The 14,465-nt window shown below is 31.3% G+C and overlaps 1 protein-coding gene across 2 annotated transcripts; it reads right to left on the minus strand.

The window, feature by feature from the left end:
- Window positions 1–5,821: 5,821 nt before the first annotated feature.
- Window positions 5,822–11,830, minus strand: LOC134236721 (histone-lysine N-methyltransferase, H3 lysine-79 specific-like). 2 transcript variants are annotated; one of them, XM_062718917.1, is made up of 14 exons: window positions 11,761–11,830; window positions 11,520–11,576; window positions 11,300–11,381; window positions 10,112–10,179; window positions 8,651–8,737; window positions 8,407–8,439; window positions 8,022–8,105; window positions 7,829–7,912; window positions 7,454–7,537; window positions 7,258–7,341; window positions 7,062–7,145; window positions 6,698–6,790; window positions 6,374–6,454; window positions 5,822–6,042 (listed from the first exon to the last, which is right to left on the minus strand). In XM_062718917.1, exons 4-14 carry the CDS (start codon window positions 10,148–10,150, stop codon window positions 5,977–5,979), a joined length of 819 nt encoding a protein of 272 aa, XP_062574901.1. In that variant the 5' UTR covers window positions 10,151–10,179; window positions 11,300–11,381; window positions 11,520–11,576; window positions 11,761–11,830; the 3' UTR covers window positions 5,822–5,976. The 2 variants fall into 2 exon arrangements, with proteins under 2 accessions (XP_062574901.1, XP_062574902.1); XM_062718918.1 differs by lacking the exons at window positions 8,407–8,439; window positions 8,651–8,737; window positions 10,112–10,179; ... (1 more) ...; window positions 11,520–11,576; window positions 11,761–11,830 and adding an exon at window positions 8,218–8,297.
- Window positions 11,831–14,465: the final 2,635 nt, after the last annotated feature.

Genomic DNA, 14,465 nt, shown 5'->3' on the forward strand with positions numbered 1-14,465 from the left:
TTGCTTGCAGGCTTTACAATTTGTTATTATTCTTTTCCCCTTCCTTGTGTGAAGAAGGAAATGGAATCAGCCGAGGTTTGCCGAAAGCTCTCGGCGAGTCACAGTTTACCGAGATGACTGAGCGACAACCGTGGTAGGGCTAATGCCAGTAAAAAGCTAAATTAAATGTAGAAATACAAAATCAAGAAATTCAAAAGAATTATACGGCCTGATAGGTGTAGATCAGTTTACAGTTTAAGATTGTTGCTAAAGACGGGAAGCTTTTTAAAAAAGCTCTACTTGTTCCTTATAACTTTTGATTGAAAAGAGATAGGGCTTTCATATTTGACATGTGCATTTTCTGTAACAAGATATTTCCGAGCATGCAATGATTTCTGACCCCCTGACCTTCATGATTGACCTTATTTCAAAAAATCAATCTCAGTGATAATTTCTGAATGACGTATGAAGAGTGTTCATATTTGACACAATATGCCATAATAAAATGACTCATCACCCTCAAAGATACCGAAATTCTTTGAGATCACAATTCTTTAAATTTGCCTGTATCATTTACCACCTCCTGTGCAAAATAGCTACCGGAATTAGCAGAGAGTCATCCAACAATTATAGTATCTCCATGTATATCTTTTGGATAAATAAGAAACCATTTGAAATATCACCCGTATGTGATATTCAAAAGAGAATTATTCACGTTCTAATGAATTAAATCATACACTGTATAATAATACAACATTTTTATTTACCTCTCATATGAACTTTATTTAAGAAATAAATAACAAGTTTATAAACTTCAATGGGAATTGAAGTGGGTCGGTCACGTGATCAAATCCTGTGAAGGCCGAAGGCCTTCTCAGAAGATTTGATCACGTACCGACCCACTTCAATTCCCATTGAAGTTTATAAACTTGTTATTTATTACTTATATATACATTTGAGACAGACGATTGAATACTTTCAAATTTGAATTATTGCACTAACCGTCCGTCGTAGATTTTGAAAAATGACGCAAGGTGTAAATCGGCTTGCATGGCGGGTACGCTTCGAATTCATTAGGCTAAGGAATCTATTTCGAAGGGAATATTTTGTGAAAGGCTACTTGTGATCAGTAATAGTGAACAGAATGTTGTCTTGGAATATTTTATTCGTGAAAAATGATAATCGATCCTGAAAAGACACAAGAAACACGTCCGAAGTTTGATGATAAGAGGTTGGAGGAATTTCGGTCGCTGGAAAGGGATGGATGGATCCGATAGATTGAGACACTTGTCCGAGCCAGTTAATTTGCAGTTTGATCAAAAACATTCCACGGTTTCAGTATCTAAAGGCATACTTATATTAAAACACTTATAAACACGGAGACATTGGCGACAGCGTTACATTGAACTACGAAAACGCCGAGGTGTTTGGCAGCTGTTCATGGTATGATTGCAAAGATATTTTCCAACAGATTTGCACATTTATCGTGAGTAAAATTTAAAGATAAAATAAAAGTTTATCATGAAAATTTAACCAAAGGTCTTTCCAAAAAATAAGGATGAACGTTAGAGACTGTGCAGCTGACAAAAGTGAAGAAAAATGTAAACAAACGCTAGGCTCCTAGTTTTCTCTATGTACACGGGTTGAATCGATAGCCCCAAAACTGTATGAAATACTTGTTTACATTTAAAATAAAATAATTATCATTATACTTGCTTCTTTTATTTTTTTTTTCTACATGAAAAGCAAGTAGAGCTGGTCATTTTATAATTTATGTATCGGTAGATATTATTGCGCCGTGTGATTAGGTCACGTATTGACCTCTGACCTCTGACAAACTTCATACAGAATTGAAGATATTTTCTCTCTGTATGTTTATATAATGGAGAGATACCACAAATGTATATATTTCATCATACAGATACAGTATGAATGAAAATAAGTATTGTTTAAAAGAAAGACCTACTCGTCATGCACAGAATTGACTGACTGAATTACATGTAGATACATTTGTACAGCTATACAGCTATCAAAGCATAGGGAAAAGATTTTGAATAGGTCCCAGTTTCGTCCCTGTACCACTCCTTTGGCGATCACAGTGCTTCCGTTTTAGTTATAAAGAACTGGCCACACTTTAAATTTCATATCGTTTTTAACCCTTGTGATTAAGATGGCAAACAAACAATGTACGTGTAGCAGACCAAAATATAACCACCTCTTCTATTTTTAAAAAATCTCTATAACTTAAGAACTTGAAGCTTTTAACTTGCAAAGTATTATTTCAAGTTCCGTGTTACAATTATAAAAATGTAACATTAAAAGATGATGGTACTTCAGGAAATTGCATCATTCTAACATATTTACATCCACTGAATATTTTCTCCTTTATTACTTATGAAAACCTATTGCCGTTAATCAGTGCATGAACAACACTGGGCATATCACCTGTACAGATTCCCTGATCAGTGGCTGTTCCATCAATGAAACGTACTAAGACGTACGTATCAATAACACAAAAATCAAAGTACTGAAAGTACTGGAAAGCGCTAAGCTTGGTTCAACTAAACCCGCCTCCTGATCGCCTTGACTGTTTCGTTAAATAACATCGAATGTCAGTTGTTTTACTGCACCAAAGTCTTTAAAAATGCAAAAAAAAAAAAATGAACAAAGATAATCTAATTTACTATCTCTGTGCAATTTTATTAAAGAAAGTGATTTACTTTTTTAACCTTTCTTTGTTTGTCGCACCATAAAATAGTAACACTGTTACCCGTCCGAAGAACAAGATTACCTGTGCTGAATTGTAAATCCAGGTTTCTGCGATAGAATTGAATTATATTTATATTACAGTTCGATTTTTTTTCTTCTGACTTATCTCATTTCAGATTACGTATATATAGCTCTGCATTAGCTGGAAATTTTTTTTTTAAATTTTTGGACAAATTTTGAATACAAAAAAATGTCGCTGATTTCCTTCTCTTGAATGTAAAGTGGAGAACACGAAACCTTCTAATGAAAATTTGAACAATGAATCATTCTACTCTTAAGAATATGAAGAATATCATTCGTACTAAAATTCAATACCTGCTGTCTGCGACTTTATTTGCTATTATCGGCCGCAGGGGTGATCGATCTGTTGGTGGTTGTGTTCGAAAGTGTACAGGGAGATATGAGGTATTATTTTTTATTTGTTCCATCTTTAATGGTAAAATATATTAGAATTATTTATTAACGATTTTTAAAATGACATATTTTGTTTGAACTGTTTTAGTACATTTTAATTTTTTCTCCTCTTCATAAATATTTATAAAGTTATAATTTATATAGTATATACATGTAAATAAGGTTTTACAAAATTAAAATTCCTAGCATAGGAGCTTTTAATAACACACACAATCATTACAAGTTTCTGGGTATATAAATAATGAAAAAAATTGAAATTTTAAATTTTGTTTTGAATAACATGATAACGATATTTTTTTTCAATATTTCACATTTATTGTGATACCAATACCTCGTGCAGCATTTTGCTATCATCATGTAACAAAAATCCCCGAAGCCTTTACATTTTTTTCAGATTACTTTGCCATATGTACATATCAATTCTGGGTATAAAGATATTGCATTTGTCTTTTTGTCATTTTGATGAAAAACCATTATTATCCTTCACACAGGCACTTGTGGACAGGACCCCCCCCCCCCCCCCTCAGTATTCAACCCCAGGGCTTGTTGGACATTTTTTTTTCACAAATTATATTTATTACACTTATTCATTATGCATGTGTACAATATGAAAGGGGGGTCCTGTCCACAAGTCCATGTGACCCTTCATCTCTGACTCTCATGCAAGCGTTCAGTGAAAAGGATTTTTTGCATCAAATAATTTATAAAAAAGGAAGGGTAGACAAAAGAGTACATATGAAGAAAAACCAGAGCAACCAGAGTTCCTGGAAAAAAAATTGAATAAAAATACTGAAAACACTGAGACCCTGGAAAAGAAACCAGATAAAAATGCTGAAACACTGGAAAAGAGACAATCAGAACTTCATGTATGATCAAAGCAGTAATGAAAATAAAAAAAAACTAAATTTGACCAAAAACTGTAAAAGATGAATCTTACAACATATGTGATGTTTTGGTTATAATTCGTAGGAAGTATTGAATAGTTAACCCAGTGTGGAAGGAGGCTGTATGTAAAATAAAACAAATAAAATGAAATGTCCTTTGTGTTATCTTTTGTCTTTGGTGTTACAACTTCTTTTTGGACATACAAATACTTGTACATGCACCGATCAATGATTCTAGGTCCTATGATGGTAATCCTGCATTATTCATACACAATTTATTTTTATTTTTTGTTGATGTTCATGTATCTTTGTAATTGGACAATTATATCTATGTTGTTACTTTTTAATCATTGGTGTTACTAGTCGGACTCCAAATTTAAAAAAAATGAAATCCCAAGCAAATTTTTTTCTTAAAATCATATACTTTCATTAACATCTATTAGATAATGCCACTGTTGTGCTTTTTGCGGGGGAAGAAGAACAAATTTATCATTTATTCTGAAGGTTTGAACAAAATGTCTTTTGTGTTACTTTTATGTCCTCTGTGTTATGAAAATGTCCTTGGTGTTACTCAACCATTTTTTCTGAATTTATATTCTAAATCTTTCCACAATTTTATCAAAACTTGCTACACAGGCCTGCTGTCTTCTAATACGAAGAATATTTGCAAAGCCAGTGTTTCATGCTGAGGTAAAATGACATATGCTTAAGGTATGTATGTAAGAATAACCAAATTTTATAATTTCAACAACTTTCAGCTTCATGTCATTTAAAAATTCTCTCTCAAGAACCCTCAGTTTGTTTTGATAGAATATTTCTGATCAGGATGTTTAGATTATGAATCTAGAAACCTTAAGTTTTCGTAAATTCTTATTTTATTGCGATTTCTAAGTAAGTAACACCAAGGACATTTATTGTTGGATGCATGTACTTATAGTGGATTTTATAGTAAATGTTGATAGAATTCTTAGTGTTTCAACATTATTTACGCATCAATGATGTTTCATTACTAACATAAAACTTAAAAGTATTTAGTTCTCAGGTTTTTTTTCCTCTGAATTCTGTTGATTGAATCTGGACAAAATTTGAGAATGACCCAGATATTTATGCTAAGTTTGAAATCCTACAATCCTACTTGGATAACACTTTGCATCACGCGACATGCTGTATATACCGGTATACTAACTGAACGAATGTTCTTTATCTAATTGTAAAATCTCACACATGCAATTTTTTCATGTTTTTTCCATATATTAGTTATAAATGAAATGATTGTATAATAGAATTTATTTTAACATCTCACGGGTAGATGTCTTTTCAAAACAACTGGGTATGTAGCATGATTATGTTAACTACGTGTAAGTTTACCAGCAACTACGGTATTGAATGCAGCCCTGATATATGCAGTCGGTAGAGGGCGTTGATAAAAAGATCGTGAAAATATCTGAGACACCCTATAAAGCGCTTGCGCATGCGCGCTTAATTAATCTTTTTAATCCTACTTTCAATGATTATTTAAACAGATATAAATATAAACAATAAAATGTCTTTCTTTGGTTATTAATACTGGAATGAATGTCGCAGCTATTGCAGAAAATTTTTTACATAATTACTTGTATAGCTTACGCAGGTTATGTATTTTTTCTGCAACAGCTGCGACATTCATTCCAGTACTAACAACCAAAGAAAGCATTTAATTGTTTAATTAATCTCAAGAAACTACACAATGAATATATGTAATTTAACTGTATTTATTTCATTAAACGAATGGGAAAAGTGTGCTTTAAATATCTTATTTCATTACAAAAGTATTCTAGAATAAATGACACATTTTAGTTAATTTCCAGTTGATGTATCAAAATGTCTTTCAAAGGTGAATTTCTACTTCTATCTTTATGAACTTCATAGTTCCAACAGATTACTGTGCCTCTCATTTTGATCCAAAGAATTTTCTAACTCTGTCTTTTATTGTTTTCTTCTTTGGCAAAGAAGGCATCTGAAAAATAAAATGAATTCTTAAATGTAATGAAGAGTTGAATTTTAAATCGTTTAGATAATTTTTTTTAAATTTTGGTTAGGTAGACAAATGTAAGCTTCAATGTTCTGCAATGGGAATTCAATTTTTAAAGAAAATGAAAGATTTCAACCGAGGATATTGAACAGGAAAGATTTCTTGCTGTGTTCTAAATCATTTTTAGGTATTTAAAGAAAAAATGGAAATGAATAGCAATGTTCTATCCTATCTTCTTAAGTTCAACAAAAATGACAGTATTTGTATTGATGGAAACACTGCTATGCATTGCAAGGATTATAAATCTACTGCTTACAGTTTCTTCACTTGCAGTGTCATTGTTTTCCTCAGATTCTGTAACATCACTGATAGGTGCAGACCGTGCAGCCTCAACAGTCTAAAAGAGAAGGATTTTGTAAATGAATTTTTATAACCAACAAGGAATTATTAATATCATTCCAACCTCTTTATTCTATAACCCTCTAAGATTCCTGATACTAGTATAGAAATTTGAATACACTCCAATACATTGTATAGAAATAATATTAATATGCGTAGAATTTCTGATCCTCCAAATAATGGTAATCTTTGCATGGGTATTGAATGTATTTTTTTTAAAAAGGGCAAGTTAAATTTTTACCTGAGGAAAATTTTTAAAACTTTCTATATTGAACAGGAAAAGTTTCCTTGGTATAAATGGTTCATATCTTTCCTGATCTTTTTTACAGGTTTCCTATAAAAAAAAAAAAAAAAAATGAGGAATCTTTGAATTACCCTTTTGTAAAATATTAAAAATGACACTCATTTAGATGTAAAAGAGTATTTGAAGTTTTCTGTATTCAATCGGTATAACAATATTGATTCAATAAAGAGAAAATTCAGTTCACTTCAATTCAATCTGTATAACAATATTGATTCAATAAAGACAAATTCAGACTTCCAAAATTATTTTACACATCTTAACAATGTATTTTTTCCATAAATGTTTTAGGTTTTTCGTTTACCTTAAGCTCTTTGAAAACCTCTGTCATCAACATTCTCTGTCTTTCCATCTGTTTTTTCTTTACATTTCTTGACTTCAATTCAATCTGTATAACAATATTGATTCAATCAAGACAAATTCAGATTTCAAAAATTACTAGTTCTTTACATATCTTAACAATGTATTTTTTCCATAAATATTTTAGGTTTCTCGTTTACCTTGAGCTCTTTAAAAAACTCTGTCATCAACATTCTCTGTCTCTCAATCTGTTTTTTCTTTACATTTCTTGACTTGAATTCAATCTGTATAACAATATTGATTCAATAGAGACAAATTCAGATTTCAAAAGTTACTAGTACTTTACACACCTTAACAATGTATTTTTTTCATAAATATTTTAGGTTTCTAATTTACCTTCAGCTCTTTGAAAACCTCTGTCATCAATTTTCTCTGTCTCTCCATCTGTTTTTTCTTCACATTTCTTGTCTTCAATTCAATCTGTATAACAATATTGATTCAATCAAGACAAATTCAGATTTCCAAATTTATTTACACATCTTAAAAATGCATTTTTTTAATAAATGTTTTAGCTTTCTAATTTACCTGCAGCTCTCTGAAAACCTCTGTCATCAACTTTTTCTGTCTCTCTGTTTTTTCTTTACATTTCTTGACTTCAATTCAATCTGTATAACAATATTGATTCAATAAAGACAAATTCAGATTTCTAAAACTATTTCACACATCTTAACAATGTATTTTTTCCATAAATATTTTAGGTTTCTAATTTACCTTCAGCTCTTTGAAAACCTCTGTCATCAACTTTTTCTGTCTCTCCTTCTGTTTTTTCTTTACATTTCTTGTCATCAGTTCAATCTGTATAACAATATTGATTCAATCAAGACAAATTCAGATTTCCAAAATTATTTTACACATCTTAACAATGTATTTTTTTTTTCATAAATGTTTTAGGTTTCTCGTTTACCTTAAGTTCTTTGAAAACCTCTATCATCAACATTCTCTGTCTCTCCATCTGTTTTTTCTTTACATTTCTTGTCTTCAATTCAATCTGTATAACAATATTGATTCAATAAAGACAAATTCAAATTTCCAAAATCACTAGTACTTTACACACCTTAACAATGTATTTTTTTCATAAATGTTTTAGGTTTCTTGTTTACCTTCAGCTCTTTGAAAACCTCTGTCATCAATTTTCTCTGTCTCTCCATCTGTTTTTTCTTCACATTTCTTGTCTTCAATTCAATCTGTATAACAATATTGATTCAATAAAGGCAAATTCAGATTTCCAAAATTATTTTACACATCTTAACAATGTATTTTTTCCAATAAATGTTTTAAGTAAAATTTACCTCTTTTTTCTTGTCTATGCCTCCTTCCTCCTTCTGTAAAGAACATTTACAAAATTACATGTAATAAAATTTAAAAAAGGAGTAATAATTATATTAATTAATAAAATCAAAATTACATATATCTTTTTGCTTAGATAAAGGGAAACAGGATCACATTTTGAAGATCAAAAATTAGGGCTTAACAAGCTTGTAAGGTTACTTTTTATTTTCAGAAATGTGTATACATATATCATGTACTAATTACCATCATTTCATTAAAGATGTACAATTTAATCTCTGGTTTTTTGTTAAGTTCTTCTTTAAATCTTCTTTTAACACTTTTAAGGAAAATCTAGAAAAGATAAACAGATTTATTTTTTTCAACACAGTGTCTTAATTTTTCATAATATCTGGTTGATTGGACTTAAATTACCAAAAATTGAGAAAAATTAATATTAAAAAAAACAGTTAGGTTTGTGAACACATATAATTATTTATAATTATTCATCTCATACTAGTAGTATACTAGTATACTAGGGGTGATCAAAAAGTTCGCGAACTAATAGAATAACTTCCATAAAAGAAACAATATTTCGTTTCAGTGTTGATTATATTTTAAATAAGTCCTCTTCTATTTTATTGCACATCAACCACCGTTCTGCTGAGCGTTCTGTCACAAAAGCTTAAAGACTTTTCTGAGTTTTATATTAATTTCCATGTAAGTTAATTTTTATAACAAGAACAGTTCATTTGTCAGAAATGGTCAAATCTTGGCAACAGAATGGGTGGATAAGAATAGTCTTTCCAAAAATAAGCATGGCGACTATGAAAACCCAAATCTTAGGTCAGGTGGATAGAGAATGGGTGCCTCCTTTTTATCATATCTAATACGTTTGAAATCTACAGTAAACGATATCTTAGGTATCTAATAATTATATAATTGTTCAAATATTCAACTATTTTTCAAAGTGTAAATTGGAGGTCTTTGATAACAAATTGCATAATGAAAAACACATCTCTTTTCAAAGTTGCTTTCACTGGGCAACATAACAAGTATCATTTTTAACCATCTCCCTTCCTTCACTAAAATGTTCAATCCAATCATTGATTTAATTTGTTAGAAGCCATTTATCTTAATAAACTGTGTACAAAATATTATATGCTTCTGCATGGGAATTTCTAAGATATACAATAAATTGTGCAGTCATTTGTTGAACGAGTACGACTGAGACATCCATTTTTCGTCACAAGTGACCTACACATTTTCACAGTGTGATGTCACAAACAAGGCGCAAAACTTTATTGTGTACTAATTTTTTGTTCTAATCTGAACATAGACCTAAATCGCTTTAGGTCTATGATCTGAATTGTGGTTTAGTAGATATAGAGATAGCTCGCGAACTTTTTGATTACCAATCGTATTTGAACTAAATGGATATATCTGCTTGAATATTAACTTAATTAAGATTAAATTTAGAGTTCTATGTCCCATGTGGTAAACATCTAAAACAGAGGAAGTGAAGCAATACTAGTAAATTAAACAATGTGAGGTATTGGTTATTAGTCAAACTCCATTGCTAAGAAAAAAAGTCCAGAAAGAGAAAGAAGTGCCCAAGAAATATGTGTTAATCCAATTTTTGCATCATATTTAATAAATAAAGAATTGGATGCAATAAAACAGTAACATACAATTTCAAATGGGAATAAAAAAATTATTTTTACTTACCACTGCCTTGCACTGTATCTGGCGAGGGTCATCCATCATAAATGGCTCTGTACCATACTTTTAAAATACTATAGTACAATATAAAATCATACGGTAATTAAATGATCAAAGTAAATGACAGTTACATTATAGTTTATACATTACCTAGATACACAAATTTCCCTTCTTTTGTTTATAAATATACTTACCAGTAGTATTTGCCCAGTCTTGTCAGGCGCGTAGCCAGCATGGAAATGAAGTGTACGCAGAAAACGGACGGGGGTCTGGGGGCCGCCCTGAGGCGCCCAGTGGGTCCAGGGCGAAGCCCTGGTGGGGGCCCAGGGTGCAAAGCCCCCGGAAGCTCCTGGATTTCACGAAAATTTTCAGTCATTTTCTCTCAAAAGAAGTAACGGTAATATCACTTTTCTCGAGCAAACACTTAGCTAAGTTATACTGCTTCCATTGATACTTCAGGAACAGAACGATAATTTATAAAATTAATTTACGCATATATTGGTATTGGAAAAAAGTTTCCAGGTATATCAAGATAAAACAGAGTAGAAATTTCAATATCGTTATCATTGGAGTTTAAATATTTCAAGATATAAACGGGGGTGTTGTTGTCTTTTGATTACCTTCATATTTTATACATGTAGCTGAAGCGATTCGAGAATGCTTCAATTATTTATAATAAAATTCTTTAAATTGGAAACATCAGTAATAGAAGCTATATCATTATTTATTTTGTTCACCATAATTTAAGTTGTTTAACGACATTTATTCATTACCTCTACGAAATTAAAAATCTTGTATAGTCGTCCAAGACCTTTGAAACTTTTTCTTTCGATCAAAGTCCCTTAGATAGCTTACCTTCATCAAATATTTGTCCGGATAATCAGTATACTATTACGCGGATTAATTTGAAGTTGAACATTTTCGTTCAACAATATTTTTTCCTCAAGAATGTTGAAAGATGTTTTTGGAATATTATTTTATAAAGGACTAAATTTGAATGTGCAGACTTGCTGAAAAAAATTTGAATCGAAACAATAAGACGCAAAATAATTTGAAACACGGGTAGTGCCTCTTTTTCCCCGAATAAATTTCTCTCTTTCTTTTTTCCTTCTTTTCTTTTATCCCTCTTTCTTTCTTTCCCTTTTTTTGGAAAATGATGTGTACGCACTTGCGTACTTGCGTATAGGCAGCTACGCGCCTGCTTGTGGCATACTTGCTCTGCAATGCTCTTTTCCAGTTTATTTTTCTCCTCCTCAAACAATTGCCTCAAAAATGACTAAAAATGAGAACAATGATTTAATGCTCTGAAAAATTTACATTTAATTGATTACATCAAATATAGTTTGGACTAATCTAATGACCTGAATTTTTTAGTAGCATTACCAATATCTTTAAGACAGTAAATTTTACAAACCTTTGTAAAAGTCTGCAAGCAGAAGCTCTCATCATTCGTAAATGCGTCTTGTTTAAGCTAAATTGGGAAATAAAATATCTATATATTCATGCTACTTAATTAAAACGCCTATGATATTAAATTTTCATGTAAAACATCCGTTACATATGCATTACATATGCATTATCTTTTTGCAATAATATGATTTCTATAAACTTAGTTTTCATATTCTATTAAGAAATTAAAAAGCATAAAATATTACCATTTCTAGAACTTTCATGAACTCCTCTAACACTTGATCAAATATCCTAACATATTTCTCTTCCATAAGCTGAAAGAAAGATTTAAAAAGAAATTACTTTTTCACATGTTGTAACTGACAAAGGTAATTACAATGAGGTATACCAGTGTACAGTTGACAAAGGAATACACTAGCCGTTACCCATATTAATTAACGTCACACTTCTGTTTTTAGCTCACCTAGCTAATCAAATGGCCGATCAAAGTGTTACATAGGAATATACAGGAAAAATCTTCTCAAGAATAAGAAAGCTATGAATGGCCATATTTATATAGAAGCATCCTCAGGTAGTGTACATTCAAGTTTTTACAAATCATGATCCCCTGGGGTAGGGTGGGGCCACAATGGATGATCAAAGTAGGAATAATCACAGGAAAAATCTTGAAAGGTCTTCTTCTCAAGACCTACAAAGCTATGATTGTCGTATTTATAAGGAAGCATGCTCAGCTAGGTTGTAAATATTCAAGTTTATTGACATCCTTACCCTTGGGGTAGGATGGGCCCACAAGGATGATCAAAGTTTTACTAGTACATGGAATAAATAGTAAATACAGTAAAAGTTGTTTAGTACGAACACGAATATTGCGAATTCACGGATATAGCGAAGTTATTTTGCATCCCCAGCTATATAAGTTAACAAATTCCTTATAAAGATATAACGAATTACGGATATAGCCAAGTAATTTCATAGGTCCCAGTGACTAGGTATAACCAAATTGTACTGTATCATTAGAAATATTCTTCTCATGAACAACAATGCCATGATTGGTAATATTATATGGAAGCATCTTAAGGTAGTGTAGATTCAAGTTTATTCAAATCATGAACCCTGGGGGTAGCATGGGGCCAAAATAAGTATGGAAAAAGCCGAATTAAATGAAAGATATATGTTAGCATTCTTACTTATTGTCGATTCAAGTTAATTCAAATCATACCCCCCCCCCTTTTTAGGGGTAAGTTGGGACCATAAGCTTTTTCAAAACTGGATTGATTTTTGCTTTTTCTCTGGACACAGTTGTCAGGTGAGCGATGTGGCCCATGGGCCTCTTGTTTAAAAGATTTTCGTTTTTATTTCCATGTAAAGGTTTGACCATCAATAATTTATGTAAAATTGTTGTATGGCTCTCCTTTGGCCTTGCAGGGGCAAGTACTTTTTCAAATTTTAACATAAATTTCATGGAAATGAATTGATAACATTTACGATAAACTTCTTGAAAAGTTAATTAAGCAATTTCCAAATAGCCATTTGTAATACAATGTATTTGTCCTAACAGTCTTCTATATAAACACATCCTCCCATCCCGAAAACAACCAAAAAAGTTCGTCAACATTACGAAAACATTAAAATTCATCGTGTATATACATTCTTATAATTGTCAAGTGCATATTGCATACAAACAATAAATGTTAAGTGCATACTGTATACAAACAAGATTTTTTTCTTACCAGAGTCCCTTTAATGCTATCCAGCATTTTGATTTTGTTGAACTAGATAACTTACACAAACAATGTTGCTTTGGAGTATTGTGACGTTTTATGACGATTTGTATTGTGACGTTTTATGACGACTTGTATAGTGACGTCATAGGACATATGGCGTAACATTATTTGGTTAAAAAAGACAAATCTATACAAATCTTAATATTTTTAAAGAGAAAAATGACACGTTAACAGTTTAGATATTGTGAAATTTTTCAAAATTCAGTTTTTTTGCATTTTTTAAAAAGAGACATGGACAGGGTCAGCATTAATTTGTTGATTTTTTCCAGGGAAAATCTTTAAAAATTCTCCTGGCAAATATTTTCTACTTTTCATAAGTTCTAATCTCAATAGGACTTTTTTGTAGGTACATGTATCAATATAAAATATGAGATCATACTTATCTAGGTTAAGATTTGGATGTTGAATTTTGAGAGGTACTCTATACACATGTACGCTGAGTCAGGTTGCATGAAAATAAGCACGCAAAGCCCTTTTACGTGTTCTTTTTAGTTATTTTATGAGTTAGTTAAGGCTTTCAAATGAAAAAAAATATAGTTTGACAAAAATTTTTGAAAGCCCAGATCGATGTGGCGTGAAACAGGTCAACGCGCCCCTACTCAGCAAGTTCCAATTAGGACCACATCGTTCACGGGTATAGGTCATCTTGCTGTTCAGAAACTTTTAAACGATTTCCTCCTTTTTTATACATATACCCATGAAATTTTTATCAATTATTCTCGAGGGGATATGAATAAATTAAATGTACTTAAAATTAGGGATGGTTTCATAGAATTGTATTTGGTCAAAAGTAAGTTATAATAATTATTTTTACACTAGATATTTACCGGTAATTTGAAAACCAATATCCCTAAAACTGCAATTTTAGCTCCAATACCATGATTTTTTCATTTATCCCCAAGTACTCGAGCCCGTCACCATAAGCGGAAAGCACGTCGCCTTACCCTCTAAATTATTTTTTGATCAGGTTTTGTAAATGTAATTTAACACTTAGTTACGACGTCTGTAAGCGTTCAAGTCCACAGGCACCTAGGGGCTATAGACCCCCCTTCCATTTTTCAATATTCAAACCCAAAAGTCCCATTCAAATAATACAAATCAGGAACATATCAAACACGGGCATCTCAAACACCAGAGGTGGGATCAGGTGTCATGGAGGAGTAAGC

Source organism: Saccostrea cucullata, unplaced genomic scaffold (assembly GCF_032062105.1).
Source record: "Saccostrea cucullata isolate Sc308-1 unplaced genomic scaffold, CSIRO_AGI_Scuc_v1 ctg122, whole genome shotgun sequence".
Lineage (NCBI taxonomy): Eukaryota > Metazoa > Mollusca > Bivalvia > Ostreida > Ostreidae > Saccostrea > Saccostrea cuccullata.